Source organism: Maylandia zebra, linkage group LG15 (genome assembly GCF_041146795.1).
Source record: "Maylandia zebra isolate NMK-2024a linkage group LG15, Mzebra_GT3a, whole genome shotgun sequence".
Taxonomy (NCBI): Eukaryota; Metazoa; Chordata; class Actinopteri; order Cichliformes; family Cichlidae; genus Maylandia; species Maylandia zebra.
The window spans coordinates 18,251,431-18,266,443 of NC_135181.1; the positions used below are offsets into that span (position 1 = coordinate 18,251,431).

Here is a 15,013-nt window from a genome sequence, read left to right on the forward strand (position 1 = left end):
TGCCTGTTCAGTTCCAAGAATAGAGGATCAGTCATTGAGAAAAACATTTAATTAAATTGTGTATGTAATTCGTGTACTCTCTAAACCAATGCCAGGTACAGGATGAGTCAAAGGGGGAATTTGATGGCTCTAAATACTGAGAATGGCAGATATGAAAAATAAGATCTATTAAATCCTAATAAGCTTATTTGCTTGCTCAAGATAACCTTTAATAATCCCAGAAATAGTTTCAATTCAACCACTTAAATTTATTCATGCTTTCAGATATTTGATCTACTCAGTCTTAAGCTACTTTAAAACCTTATGAAACAAATCCAATAACTTGAATTTTTTTATTATTATGACATAAATCACATTGTGGATAACAGTGGGTTTACTGCTAGAACTTCACACACGCATACTGAAGCATTACATAAGCGTATGAGGCAGCTGATTTCTGCTAACAACCTGTTCTGTATAGACAGTCTAGTAACAGCCCTAAACTCACCTTTACTGAGCCATCTATGGCTTGAGTGTTGTGTCCAGCTGAAAGTGATGACCTTGATAGCTCCTCCCACTCATGCTGCAGGTGTTTCTGCTGTGCAGAGCAGCTACAAGAGAGACGAGTGTATTCCTGCCAGACCAAAAGCGTCTCTTCTGTCTTTATGTTTTCCTCCTTTATCTCCTGCACCGTGTTCTGCCACCTGAGAAGGATGCAATGCTTGATTACTTTGCGGCTGTATAGTGCTAACATGCACAAAGTAAGACCATAGTTGCCTGATTTAGTTGACGATGTGTGCAACTGTAACATGTTTAGTTGTTAATTGAAATATTGCTGCGTGCACTGCAACGCAGGCCTCTGACCGTTTTTGTTCTCCTTCCACTTCATCACGTAGTGCCTGTGCCGCTCCATGATGGAGAGACCCTACAAGACTCTGACAGGATTTGTTCACAGCTGCCCAAAGTGCTTCTCCTTTTCCAGCCTCCTCCTGGAGTTGCTGTGGGACATAAAACACATTTCTTTTATATTCCTTCTTACTCTAAACTAAAGCTTAGAGACTGAAAAGCACTGACGGCTTGACATCTGTGAGTGCCTACATCTATTCTAAATCTGTCACAACTAGAATGAGGGGCTTTTAACTTCATATAGCTACAGCTGGTTGGTCAAAAACATTGTTTTTCTAAACTGTTGCTTTAACACTGGCAAATATATAAGGCTTTCAAGAACTGACATGTCAAACTAATTAATATGATAATTGTTAGAATGAAATACAACATGTGATTATTTTTCTTGTAGCTTTGTATGCACACAGTTGGATATAAAGGTTCACCAACAAGGCTTACCAGGAGGAAGTCCACGTATCCCTCTGCCTGCTTCAGCAAGAAGAGAGGAGCTTGTTGATGCTGAAAGGCACAGCGCACCCTGGTGGTGTGCAGAGTCACATCCCTCAGATCTCTGTGGAAACAACTCCACTTTTCCACAACCTGTTGAAGCGCAGGTCTCAGAGCTTTGATCTAGAAAGGCCGCCAGAAACAAGACCATTTATAAAGATAATTTATACTGTAGCTCAGTTCATCTGACATTTGGAATGATTTTTTGAGTACTCCATGCATTCTGTGCAGTTATTGAGCAACTTGTAAGACATATGACTCCACTAAGCACCATGTTTGGCATATGGTGCTGATCAGGGTGAGTTTATCAGAGCTTTGTTTGCTACGTCTGGAAAAAGGGACAGAAAAAAGAATAAACCAAGTGAAAGAGTGGAAGGACATAAAGCCGAAACAATAAACTTGAAAACACTTTGCAGAGGGAAAATGCAAAACTGAGTGATGAGTCACTGTGGGTCTATCATGATAAGTGACCCCTTTGTGTATGGAAGTGTTACTCAAGCATAAAGCAATAACTTTACATGTTGTCCAAGGTGTTTCAGGCCGAAATACTTCTCATCATCTGCTCAGGACAGGATTTACAGCTTATAAAGCTTGTGTTTTAATATGCTGTAATCTAGCACTGAATTATAGTAAGACTGACTTTTACCTCTTGACTAAGATCCCGGCAAGCATGACTGATGCCCTCTGCCTCATTAGAAAAGGCAACATCACATGGGCGCTCCTGTTCCCTTTTATCGTACACATGTGTGGTTTTTAACTCTTGTAGAGCTGCAGCCACTTCCTTCACTCTACCCTCAAGAGCCTGACAAAAAAAAACACATTCTCAGATCAGACCAGAGTGGAGGGGATGATACTCTACAAAAGGCCCTCATCTCTTTGCTCCTGTTACTTTACCTCCCACTCCAGCAGAGCCTTATGAGCCAGAGTTTGGCTGGTGGGCTGTTTCCACTGATTCAGCTGCTTCTTCTGCTGCTCTATCCAGCCGTGGAGACACTGCAAACGCCTCTCCCTTTCTGCACAAGTGCGATGGATCTGCTCAGCGCCACAAATCTGATGAGAGAAAGCCAAACGGTGGATGAATCATGACAAGCAAAAAAGTCATGAAAAGTTATGTCTTTATAGCCGAGTTCGTGTTAAAAAATGTATTTTCTTGTTCCTGTTGCTGTAAAGTAATATAGATTTATGGCCTCTTTGGGGTTCCAGTGCCGATATAAATCACTGATGCAGCACACTATGAACTCACACACATATTTTTTACATAATAGCCTTTTATCAATGTCCAACTTGAAAAATCTGTTTGCATCAATAAAAATATGATAGATGGATAAACATAGAGGTTACAGTTGCATCAGATTAGTAGTAATCTGCCTGTTTTATTAGTTGCTGAGATAGAGACCTGACTTTCTAGCTCTCTCTGAAAGTGCAGCCACTGCAGCCTGGAGGCACCGAGTTCCTCTGCGAACGTTGTACGCTCAGAGCGGACTGCCTGGATGTCTGCCATCTGAGGCCTGGGCTGACACAGGAAATGAAGGAGGAGCTGCCCATTGGTCACAGCAGCTTTGAATGCCTAAAAAAACAACATAAAAAATGAATAAAACTACGCAAACCGAACCAAAAACCATGCTAGATTCTCCCCTGCTTGAATAGACCAACAAATCTGATTTAATGTAGATGCCTCTGTTGTGCCACTTTTTTTAACTTACATTTTTCATACCTTTCAGTCTTTGAAGAATTAAATCAGTACTGTTTTAGTGGTTTAAATTATAGTGCTTTTACTGCAGGATGTGATTCATAGATGTCACTGACATAACAGCAGAAAGAATAAGAGCCATATCGAGGAGAGAACAGTGAAATGCACCCTTTCAAGGAAAAAGCAACGTATAAATTTCAGATGCTCGCTTGTTGATTGTCAAACAAATTGATGGATGGGTTGCGTCAATTCAAAGTAAAGACTGGCACTGAAATAACCTTTCAAATATAACCAATTGAAATAGATGCAGAGGAAAAAGTGAAAACAGAGGTGGTTTAAGTACCTGGAAATTCTGCAGGATTTCAGTGACCTGAGCTGCACTGCTGGCCTTGAGGACTTTTTCTTTCTCCTGGTTCATGCAGTTCTTCATCTGTTTGAGCCAGTCCTCCAGATCAGAGAGAAGCTCCATCGATGGCTGTGCTGCCAGGAGACACTAAAAGGGGAAAAGATAATAAAGAAAGCAGGGAGGTTCACTTTACATGACATATATTCCTAACTTTAGTTAGTTTTTTTAGATTACTTCATATGATTTATCTAACAATGTAATTATATTTTTAAACATCTGCTCCATTACTATCTGACCTTTGTGCACATCCGCATTATTAAATCTTTTTTATCTTCTCTGTGATTGCCAAATTTTTAAACATCAGAATGATTATGAAGCCAAATATCTGGTTCCACTCTCTGGTGATAAATGCTCAGGAGAAATTGAATCGTGGCTGTCTTCTAGATTCATGGTCCTCCCTATCCTCACTCACCCTCATATAGATTTCAGCAGGGTTTAAGGTTGCACTCCCCTAACTGGAGAGGAGTTTTCAGTGCCCAATTATTTTTGAAAACCAACAGTACTTCAATAAATTGGAAACTGGGCCACTATAGAAACCACTAGAAAGGGGCTATTCATCTAACATTCATCTAACAGTTAGGGTCTTTTGAAAACATTCTGCACCTGTTGCAGCTGGTCTTGGGTTTTTGACATGTCAGAGGTCAGCTGGTTCCAGCTGTTCTCTAGTTGGGTAAGCTGAATTCTCAGTCCAGGGCAGTCAGCCTCCCTCAGCTGGAGGAGCTGAGCAGCATCCTTGGATGCCGAGGTCTTCAGTACAGACATACGTTCCACTTCCATGGAGAAATCCTGGGGACATGTTGAGGTTAACTAATATTAGAAAACAAATCAATATTGTCCAGCAGCCAGTTTAGACCCATATGTCCATCCATTACAAATTTGTGTTAATTTATTTGGACTTTTTGTAGGTGGTGTTTGCCCTTTCTAACTAAAGCTGGGGACAGGATTAAATATTATGTCATGTAAGGAAGCAAATTTTTATTAATTTCTTCATGATCATGTCATAGAATGCAATAAAGGGTTAGGGTTATGGTATCTGCTTATATCAACCTCGTATACCAAAGATTGTAGCGTTCTGTAACATTTTACAAATGCATTTTACGAAGTGCTTGAAAAAGACTTAAACCACAGGAACGATGAGGAATCATTTAATTAAAAAGCAAACTAGTAAGAAAAAGACAGATGTTAGGATGTTAGGGGCAGACTGCAGCGATTCTTTAACTAGGCTGTTATTAATCTTCTTTAGGTCAAAGGCTATTTGATGAGAACACAGAAAAGCCTTACCAGCAGCTTGATGAGATTACTTTGAACACACTCCTGACTCAGGTCAGAGAGATTTACCAGACCTGACAAAGTCTTCAGGTGTTTGTTGGCACCAGCCAGCCATTCACTCACCAAGTCAAAGTTGGAGTGGAATCTGTGGGGAGGATGGAAAAGCACATAGCTCAACCAGTGGGGCAGAACATGACTGTACCTTCATACAGAGTGAGGTAAGGACTTGGGCTTGGATCCACAAGTGATAAATAGGGCTTGTAAATGAGTGGGGTTTTTTTTCTGATGTCTGGGCTGTAGAATACATTCAATGAGAATATAAGGAACTTTCTGTACAACAGATTGTCGAATTGTTGCTGTAGGAACTCATATAGTAATTCTTTGCCTATGTCTGTTTTTCATTTGGCACGTTTTGTGTGGTCTGTGCTTCACTTTTTACTGACTAAGAGCCCAGGCAACATTTCTGAGCATAATTTAAAAAAAAAAACCTAACAACATGAATCCACTAAATGTTCTGTTCAGTCTGTGGAAAGAACATAAGTCACTCAGATATGGATTTCAGGATGCTCCTATAAAGTATGCTACAAAGTTATTTGTTTATATATTCCAGATCGTTTTTGCAGGTTGCTAGTTAAAGTGCTGTTAATATTCTTATTAAAAATTGCCATGGCAACTTTTGTGAATCCACTGACAAACATTTGACTAACAGTAATTAGTAGGGATGGGTATCGTTTAGGTTTTATCTGATACCGGTGCCAAATCGGTACTTTTGAAACGGTGCCGTTGCTCAAACGGTGCTCAAACCGGTGCTTAAAGGATGGAGAACACAAAATTGGTCCAAAAACCTCTCATGTTCAGCTGGTTTTTTGTAAAAAGATAACAATGTTAGCCTTTTCTGCAGCTATGGGGCATATATGGTATCACTCTTGGCTGGAAGCAGTGCTTAAACAATGGAAAAAACACAAACTTTATCCAAAAACCTCTCATGTTTAACTGTTTTCCACTTTTTCTTTGGTCATTTTAGCCTTTTTGGCCAGGGTGAAGGGAGTATCTGCCATCAAACAAGAGGACAGCCGCATGTAACTACAACGGCGTTTGCTAGTTCACCTTACTGCATTAATGTAATAATGTGGTTAGCCTACTCAACGTAAATTACACACGAACATTAAGCTACTCACGCAGAGAAGAACGGCTGCTGCTGCATCATCATCCTCATCATTTCTGCTACACTGGCAGGGCTAGGGGCCAGGACTCTCCTCTTCGGGGTTTTTGGGGGATATTGCTAACTCCGGGTCAGATAACAGGCAACCCACACACAGTAGATGCGCTCGGTGTGAGGTCTCGCAGCAAGCTATCATACGGCGCATTTCTCGGCTTTAAAAAAAACGCTATGCGTCGCCAGGTGTTTCATCGGATTTGAGGTGTTACCTCCTTTGACAGTATCACAGTATCAGCTTAAAGCACTTGTTGCAGGCTGCTGAGTTTGCATATTTTGCTGTGAAGTACAGCCAGACTTTTGACCGCTTCGCCTTGGGCTATCCTCAGAAACGTAAAATGATTGGCTAGAAGTGTGTCACAGCTCAGGAAAAAAAAGCACCGAAATAAAGCACCGAAATGTGCCATCATAGCACCGGACACCGGTACCCATCCCTAGTAATTAGTGGTTAACTTCACAATCAAATGATGGAACAATGAATCACTGTGGAAAGACCAAAGAAACACACACAATACCTATACTCTAAACATTTCACACAAGGCCATCAGGTTATACCAGGCTTCATTGTACTTTAGCTTACACACAAATCAATAGAAGACTAAAGACAGCTGGTTGTGAGGCACTTTTTCACATAGTAAAACTGAAAGGTTGTGAAAGAACATCTTGTTAGGGAGGTCTAAGTTCTTTTTAACAACCTTTTAAAAAGCTCATGCTGGGTAGAAAGAGACTTTTGGCAGATATTTGAACAAAGAACAAATGAAGAAAAAAAAATCAGCAACATTTTTCATTCTGTGCAGGCAACAGTTTAAACTTTAGCCAGTAGATAATAAAGATCCCAGTGAGCCTGGATCACCTGATTTGGCTGTCCTGGATGTCTCTGCAGCGCTGAATCTCTTTCTCTGTTCGCCTGTAGGCATTCCTCCAACGCAGCTCCAGAGCGCCGCCTGTCTGATGGGTTGATGCAGCAAGCAGGGGCTCTGCCTGCAGCACCTTACCCTGATCCAGAATTGCTCCTAAAGTGGCTTTGTTGTCATCCAGCTGGACCAGTGTTTGCTAAGTGGCAAGGAGACTTATCAGTGCTTATGCTTAGAATATCTGGAAACTCGATCTAATGCTCAAAGAGACACTTTAAAAGTCTGACGTGCAAAAATGATACGTGAAAGAGGTAGAGGACAGAAAATCAACAAGTTAATAGCAGATGCAAAAAAAATCATCTCTCATTCTCAGTGCCAATAAAGCAAAATACCACCTAAGCCTTCACTATGGTTGCAGCTCTCTTTATTTCACAGTTCACTCTTTATTACTGTCACTGTTAGCTTCTATTTTCCCATTTTCCCACCAGTATTTTAGCACCATTCGTTCCTTTGTCCTAAATTGACTCAAGTACCTTGGCTCCTCACTCTGTGTCACATACACACATTACTCATTACGATGTGACTGCAGTGAAGAAAAGAGCTCTCACAAATCCTAAAGAAGCTCATTATTCGGTTTCTGTTTAATTTATTGGGGGATGTATTTTCATCACAGTGATTTCAAGTCATGACGCACAGAGGCAGCTGATGGTACAAAACTATCACTTTAGTAATTAGTCTGTGGTGAAATATGCAGTACCAAATGAGATATAAAATCCTAAATAGATTGATGGTTGCTGTCAGCTTTTAGTTTAAATAAATTCTTAGTGTAAACTGGAGAGTCCTGTCCTACTGCTGCCTGTTCATGAAACAATACAACTTGACATAATGTTCAACTAAGATGAGATAAGATAAGATAAGAAGTACGTTATTTATCCCGAGTGAAATTCTTTTGTCATACACATGCTCAATGCAGCAAGAGAGACAGAGAAGCAGAGGAATACGATATACAATATGTACAAGTATATAGTAATATACAGTAGGATAGTGCAAAATATAATATCAAATAACTGTAACAAGTAACAATATAACTATATCCTGAAAAATAAATAGCTTAGCTATCAGTGCAGGTGATTCTAAAAGTGACATAATATTGTGCAATCTTTTGTACTAACCATCTAACCAACTAACCATCTTTGTAGTTTATTGAGGGGCTTTCTGGAAAATACAGGAGACTAGAGCCCAGGATTCTTATTAAAAGAAGCACTTTCTTCTCTTTCTGTCTTTAAAACATTATAAAAAAGAAACCTTTTATGTTAACGTGAACTGATTTCTGTACGAATAATGAAAATAAACCTATCACACTAAAATGAGAAAACTAGCTCCTAGTGACAAACAAACAGATTAAGCTAAGGAGAAAGAAAAAAAGTAACAAAACAACTCTGACTTAGAGAAGTGAGAACAAAATATGTGAAGTGTGACAGGATGTACCTGGCAGGCATCTAGTCTGTGCTGCACTAACTCCTCCTCATCATCATCTCCCTCAGGCTCCCATCTGCTGATGAAGGCTTCAGACTCATCCAGCACTCTCCCCAATCGACCACAATTATCCTCCCAACGGGTCCATTCCTAGAGCAGAGCCAAATATAAATCCAAACCCCTACTTTGAAATTGAATCTATGAATGCATGTTTTTCCAGGAAAAATGAAACAAAAGTGCACATTTGTGAATGTATAAATTCATATGGCCTTCAGCAAATATGGGCTACAAACCTGAAGTCTCCTTTGAGAAGCCATTTCCTGTTCCAGAGCCTGTTGCTGCAGTGATTTGGCCCTGGCTTCCAGGTGTACCCGTTCATTCTCTTGACACTTGAGTGCTTCTGGCTCATGTTGGGATAGATACTGAACAAAAGCCATCTGGGACCTGAGGACCTGCAGAAGCTTCTATATCACCAAGAGACGAGCAAAGCGATGATCAATTAAATAAATGTGGCAACAAACTGGATGTGATTGAGGTCTAAATACTCGGGTGTCTAATGATTAATTAGTGGAGGTTGTGCTTGCAACATGGGGCTCTTTAAAAACCAGGAGTTTGCTTCATACTCTTGAAGTAATGTACCAAACTTAAATCTGCTCTTTGTCTGTGTTTTGAAGAACTTCCTGAAAGTGAGATACCTTGTGTGTGCAGAGAACAGCTTGAAGTTTGCTGCAGCTGTGAACCTGGCTCATCTTTCTCTCTCTTATGCATTCTTCACCCAGTTCCAGGAGCCGAGTTATCCCCTGAAGCAAGGACCTAGAACTGTGTTGCATCTTGGCCTTTTCCCCTGGACTTTCCCTCAGATGTCTGGCCAGCACACACTGCAGAGATACAGATGAGCAGCAGAATTTAAGAAGAATACCACTAACTTTTAAAATACAGATCCTACATCAGTAGCAACTACTAAGTCAGTGAAATGTAATCAGTTAACTATGGCATCCATATAAACTCAGTAAGCACTAATATGTCTGAATAATTGTCAGCAAACTCATTTGTCTGATATCATAACAACTGCCTGTAATGGATGCTTTTCTGTTATATTACTAGCATTTTAATTAGGCCTTCTCTAGTATTGTAACACTAGTGCTATTAATCATGCACACATACGCAGCAAAGCTGTGCAGCAGTGGTTACCTCCAAACTGGGACCATCCTTTAGATTTGGAAAGCCTTGACTCTGCCCAAGTTCAAACTCGTCCAGAAGACACAGCTGATTGGTGGAGATCTCCTATTGAAAGACACAAATAATATGTTAGCTTAAGTGCTGGAAGAAGTACTGAGGTTCTTCACCAACTCAAAATGACTGCATCACATACTTTACATGCAAACAGCTTGACGTTCGAAGTTTGCTATTAGTAATGAATGCTTGGTGTGTAAAATCTAAGCCTGTATGGTGGAAATTAATCAAATTACAAGAATAAAGCACCACAAAATAGAAACTACCTCAGAAACTATATGATGATTATAGTACTTAGAGTAGGAGTGATTTTACTGACATTTAAAAATACTTATACTAATATTCTGAATATTGAGTTACACTGCATAGCTTACTAAAACATGTCAAAGCCCAGCAGTTTTAGTGACACAGTTTCTGCACAACCACAGACATGTAAAACATGTACTATTCACAGAGTCTGTTGTTTCTGAGTGCTACTGTAGAATTTGGGTTTTGCTGCAAGTAAAAATTGCATATTTGATCTAGTCCTGGGAAAGGATGGGAAAGGGGTCGACAGTGAGCTCTAATTTATTTCAAACCTTGCAAGGGTCCTTAAGGCCTGGATCTTCAATAAGCTGATTGTGGGAGGAGGTCAAGACCAGCTGAGCTGTATGAAGACAATCCTGAAGGCAGGTCAAACAGCTGTAAGCATCTGGTTCTTCCTTTGAAAGTTGAGGCCTGGTTTCTGACACTACTTTACTCATCAGTTCAGAGAGGGTCCCCAGCTCAGCTGATATACACTGCACACAAAAACACAAAAAAGGACAAACCGAAAGTAAAAATTCAACCCTGACATTCAATTTTACAGAGAGACAAAAAAAGATATAATAGTAATGGATAGATTCATTGGCCACTGCAACATCTATTCAAATGCTCCGGAAAGCAAATATCAAATCAGTTCACTCTTTATTACTGTCACCATTAGCTTCTATTTTCCCATTTTCCCACCAGTATTTTAGCACTATTCGTTCCTTTATCCCAGATTGACTCAAGTACCTTGGCTCCTCACTCTGTGTCACATACACACATTACTCCATCAGAAATGGGAAGAATGTGGCATGGTTGCGGTGGCAGACAGGCTGATCTAAAAATTTCAGAAACCGCTAATCTACTGGGTTTTTCCCACACAACCATCTTTAGGGTGTTACGAACTTGTATGTCCATGTGTTTGTTTGTGCAGGTGTTGTGTTTTTTCTATGTTAATTTAGCTGTGCCAGGGCCCTGTTCCGATTGGTGCGTGGATATACTGCCCCGGCGTGAGTGGATCCAGCTGGAGGACCCGCCCATTAAAAGGAGGCTGGAGTGCTACAGCGGGAGAGGTCCTCGCGTTTCTCCTCATCACCCAGCAGTAGTCCTGTGGTAGCCGCTGGCTGCAGTATACGCTTGACAGTTGTGGAAGTGGAGTGGGTAGGGGTGAGCTGCCGTTTCTTTTGATCACCCGTTTTCTCCTGTTTTGAGTTAGTTAAGGAGGTTAGACTCTGTCTTTATTTTTGACTTTGTTTTTGGTAAGGTCAGGGGTGCGGGATTTGTGTAGGTTTGTTTTGTTTATTGTTTTGGCCTTGGCTCACCCTGAAGTGTTGACACTCCCGTTTTGGTTCTCTTTATTCACATTGTAAATAAATCACCTCATATCTAACGGATTTGTTTCGTGTAACTGCTTGGGTCTTGGGGGGGAAGCGAGTGCCTCGCTCATGTTATGGCCTGGCCCTAGACGGGTCGTAACAAGGGTTTAAAGAGAACAGTCAGGAAAAAAAGAAAATATCCAGTGAACAGCAGTTCTGTGGATGAAAATGCCTTGTTGATGCAAGACATCAGAGGAGAATGGCTAGACTGCTTTAATAGATAGGAAAGCAACAGTAGCTCGCATAACCACTTGTTACACACAAAGTATGCAGATTTTGTTGCTGACCATGTCCATCCCTTTATGACTGCAATATACCTATCTATGATGGTAGATACCAGCAGGATAACGTGCCATGCGGCAAAGCTCAAATCATCTCAGACTAGTTTCTTGAACATGACTATGAGTTCGCTGCCCTCAAATGTCACAGTCATTAGCTCTGAATCCATGTGGGATCATACATTGTGGATGTGAAGTACGTGTGTAGCAGCTATGTGAGTAGATATGTGAAGAATAAAGGCAGCTCTGATGGCAAAAGGGAACTAACTGAACAGTCACCTCGTGCTGCAGCAGCCTCAGCTGAGGTTCATCTTCAACCGTGCCACCACAAGTCAACAGAAGGTCAGTCAAAGAATCGAGGCAGAGGAGGACCTGCTGTATAGCCTCGTAAAACTCCTCTTTCACACCTGGATGAGAACCATCAGTGGAGCTCACCTGGGAAAAAGCACAATCATCAGTTTAACTTACCACAGTTTTTTAAAGGTCAGATTCTCTGAATATTTTGGCTCATTCTTCTTAATTTGGTGATGTTTACTATTTACTACTATGCTATTCCTACATCCCAACCTGTTGATACTAATGTATAAACAGAGTTAGTAGATCTTATATTCCGTACCGAGATGAAAAACTGGACAAATTGTGTCTAGCATGTTATCTGATTGGATTTTGACTTGAATGACATGAAAAACTTTAAATATTTTCTATGAAAAGAACTGTCCTTAAAAATGGTGTTTTATGATTATAAAGACAAAGCTGCCAGGAAATAGCCAGTCAAGCCTTTTGGTAATTGCTTATTTTGTAGCCCTATTTAAAAAAAATCCATCTTTGTGCCTTCATGTGCTTGAAGTACTTTTCAGAAATACATCTGATTATTTCATTGAGCCTCAGTCCTCCATGTTAGTCAGTTATTTGTGAGAGAGCGTACTACCTGTGTATCTAGATCAATATACTTTCAGCAGGAACGCACTTAAAAAGTCTCTTTCTATTATACATACTATTTTTCTTAGCATAGTGATGGCCTCCTGTGTGTGCTGAAGAGCTGCACAAGTAGATCCAATTGACCTCGACGCCTCATCTGGAACCTAAACACAAAGAGAAAACTGAACTTAAGGTTTAACAGCAGGTGAAGGAAAAAGACAGAATGCAACAAGGGTGTAACTGAGCAGGGGCAGGAGTTACATCCCCTGCTTCATCCTTTCATATTCAGTAATATCGGATCCATAATTTTGCTTCCAGTAAAACAAAATCGGGTCTTTTAGCAGCAGAGGGAACGCTCATAATGATATTCTTTTGCTCATTGTGGGTCCTTTTTCATTGTGGAAGACAAGCAGCTTCACAGATATGAAAACAAAATGAGCTTTGGCACGGAGGACAGGATGAAAGGATTGGCGAACCTTGTAACCTGGTTGCTCTGGTAACAGATGTAATGGCTATGTTGGTGACATCCACATTTTAGAAATTATTTTACTTCTATCACCTCACACCTCATGTACATCATGCAGTCTGACTGAATACTACAGATTCAAGCACTGAATGGTTATTTTCCTGTTTTCTTACCTTTTGTCTGTTCTCTGCATCTTCTCTGTTCTGGCTTTGATGGTTCTCCTTAACTTTTTTCAAAGTGGTAATTTTTTCAGTAATCTGGGAATGAAGGTGACTCCACCTTTGGCGCTTGGGGTTAACATTTTCATGTCCAGGCAAACTAGGGACCACAAAAAGTTTATGAGCCTTTGATATGCTGTGTAAAGAGGAGGTCCAAAACTAAAATACTACAACTGGAATTTTTACCTGATCGGCTCAACAGAAAACTGCTGGGATCCTCCCAAAAAACAACTGGTGCTGACTTCAGTTTGCTCCCTCAGTCTATCAAAAACATCCTGTTAAAACAAACAAAAAAGTTATTAATCTGGTAGTTTAAATACTAATTCTGCAAACTTAGTTTGTTTGCCTGTCTATTTGTAAGCAGTCTAGTGTCCACAGTTTTCAAGAGATCCTTTCAAATGTTGTGTGTTGGTCAAGGTCACACCAAATGTAAAAGTAAAAACTTTTTATTATCCACAATTTTTTATAGAAAGTCTCGAAACTTCACAACAATGGATCTTGGGGGACATGAGTTAGCGCCCAATGTCAAAGTTGACTTTGAGTTATTACTCCAAGTAAGATATATATGTATATTTATTGTTAAATTAAATGTCCATGAAACCATTTACTTAGGCTTAAATAACTTTGATCAACATCTCTTTGAATCTTCAGACAATTACCAGATCTGAATTGGGAGCTGTGGACAGCGACAGCTTCTCCTCCTCTATCAGCTCATCTGATGCTCTTCCAGCAGCAAATGGAGTTATCGGTCTTGAAGGAATCAGCCTTGTATCTTCCGCTCCAGCTGCTGCCTGAGGAGTGTTTGTGCGAGGGTCAGCATCAAAGGCTTTGTGTTTCGGTAAATCATGCTGGTGCACAGCAGCAGCTTTAAGCTGGCCTTTTGCTGCAGGGACGGCTGCAGTGTTTAGTGACTGAGCGGTCACAGATTCAAAGTTGATATCTAACTCAGGCTTTTCTGCACATTCAGAAGACTGATGAAGCATACCCTCCAGGACCTGAAAGACAAATGAAAGATGATACTAGAAATAACTACAACTTATGGTAGGTATATTAAGATTAGTTTAAAAAAATCTTATGAAAATGTTTATAAAAAAGAGCATATTATTGAAAGAAAAGACAATAAATACTCTTATATATCCAATATGAAACTGATTATTTACCTTCATATGTGACGGTGGCTTATGTTCTCCCATATCCTCCCTTTGCACTTCTGAAAGCTTGAGCGTGTCCTCAGGGTCCTAACATATTGGTTGTATGAATATACAAATGCAAACCAAATCCTTGCACAAACACATATAAATTACTCATGCTATTCTCATCCTGGGTGTGTGTATGAAAGGAAAGGTTTCTGAGGAGCAGCTGCTTCTGACAGCGACAGAGTGGGGTTATCAGCAAACACAATGACCTGCCTCACACAGCTCATTAAGAGCATGCAAAAATCTTCTGGTTTCTTCCACAGCACAGGAAAAAGATAAAGTATTAGTGCTAGAAATTGTGAACAGAATTACATCGAGGGGTCATTCCATGTCAGTTCACCAAATACCTACCACCTGATCATCTCAGATTCACCTGAAAAATTTTCAGGGAAAAAATATACTTTTTAATAGGAATTCTGCAAAATTTCAGGTCCCTGCTGTCATTATTTCTTTTGTCAAAATGAAGCAATTGAAAGAGAGATGGTGGGAGTGTTTTTAGATGTTTTTTAGCATCATCTCTGAGGGTCCATCTTAAAATTCTATTATGTAGAAAACTGCTTGAGCTACATCCTTCAATTTATTCAGGCTAAAAGAATCTGGCAGTATGGCTCGCAGGAGTGGAGCTCAGGTTTATATACTGTAGAAGGATGGATGCCTGAAATCACTATTTAGATGAATGATCTCTGACAACAGATGTGGAGACCTGTGGAAACCACAATTTAATATACAACACATATAATATCCTTTAAAAGAGTCCAAAT

The 15,013-nt window shown here is 40.1% G+C and overlaps 1 protein-coding gene across 9 annotated transcripts in view; it reads right to left on the minus strand.

Moving 5' to 3' along the window:
* syne2a (spectrin repeat containing, nuclear envelope 2a) overlaps positions 1–15,013 on the minus strand; it is an 88,099-nt gene that overhangs the window by 26,783 nt on the left and 46,303 nt on the right. For all 9 annotated transcript variants that reach the window (XM_023152059.3, XM_024805180.2, XM_024805177.2 and 6 more), the window contains 21 exons: positions 14,217–14,294; positions 13,716–14,051; positions 13,243–13,331; positions 13,012–13,156; positions 12,450–12,536; positions 11,734–11,889; positions 10,094–10,294; positions 9,474–9,566; positions 8,978–9,160; positions 8,576–8,746; positions 8,295–8,432; positions 6,806–7,005; positions 4,749–4,881; positions 4,071–4,253; positions 3,405–3,554; positions 2,768–2,938; positions 2,266–2,421; positions 2,018–2,173; positions 1,324–1,494; positions 844–977; positions 488–683 (listed from right to left, as the gene is read on the minus strand). In XM_023152059.3, coding sequence (XP_023007827.3) covers positions 488–683; positions 844–977; positions 1,324–1,494; positions 2,018–2,173; positions 2,266–2,421; positions 2,768–2,938; positions 3,405–3,554; positions 4,071–4,253; positions 4,749–4,881; positions 6,806–7,005; positions 8,295–8,432; positions 8,576–8,746; positions 8,978–9,160; positions 9,474–9,566; positions 10,094–10,294; positions 11,734–11,889; positions 12,450–12,536; positions 13,012–13,156; positions 13,243–13,331; positions 13,716–14,051; positions 14,217–14,294 — 3,327 coding nt within the window. The remainder of the gene's footprint in view (positions 1–487; positions 684–843; positions 978–1,323; positions 1,495–2,017; positions 2,174–2,265; positions 2,422–2,767; positions 2,939–3,404; positions 3,555–4,070; positions 4,254–4,748; positions 4,882–6,805; positions 7,006–8,294; positions 8,433–8,575; positions 8,747–8,977; positions 9,161–9,473; positions 9,567–10,093; positions 10,295–11,733; positions 11,890–12,449; positions 12,537–13,011; positions 13,157–13,242; positions 13,332–13,715; positions 14,052–14,216; positions 14,295–15,013) is intronic.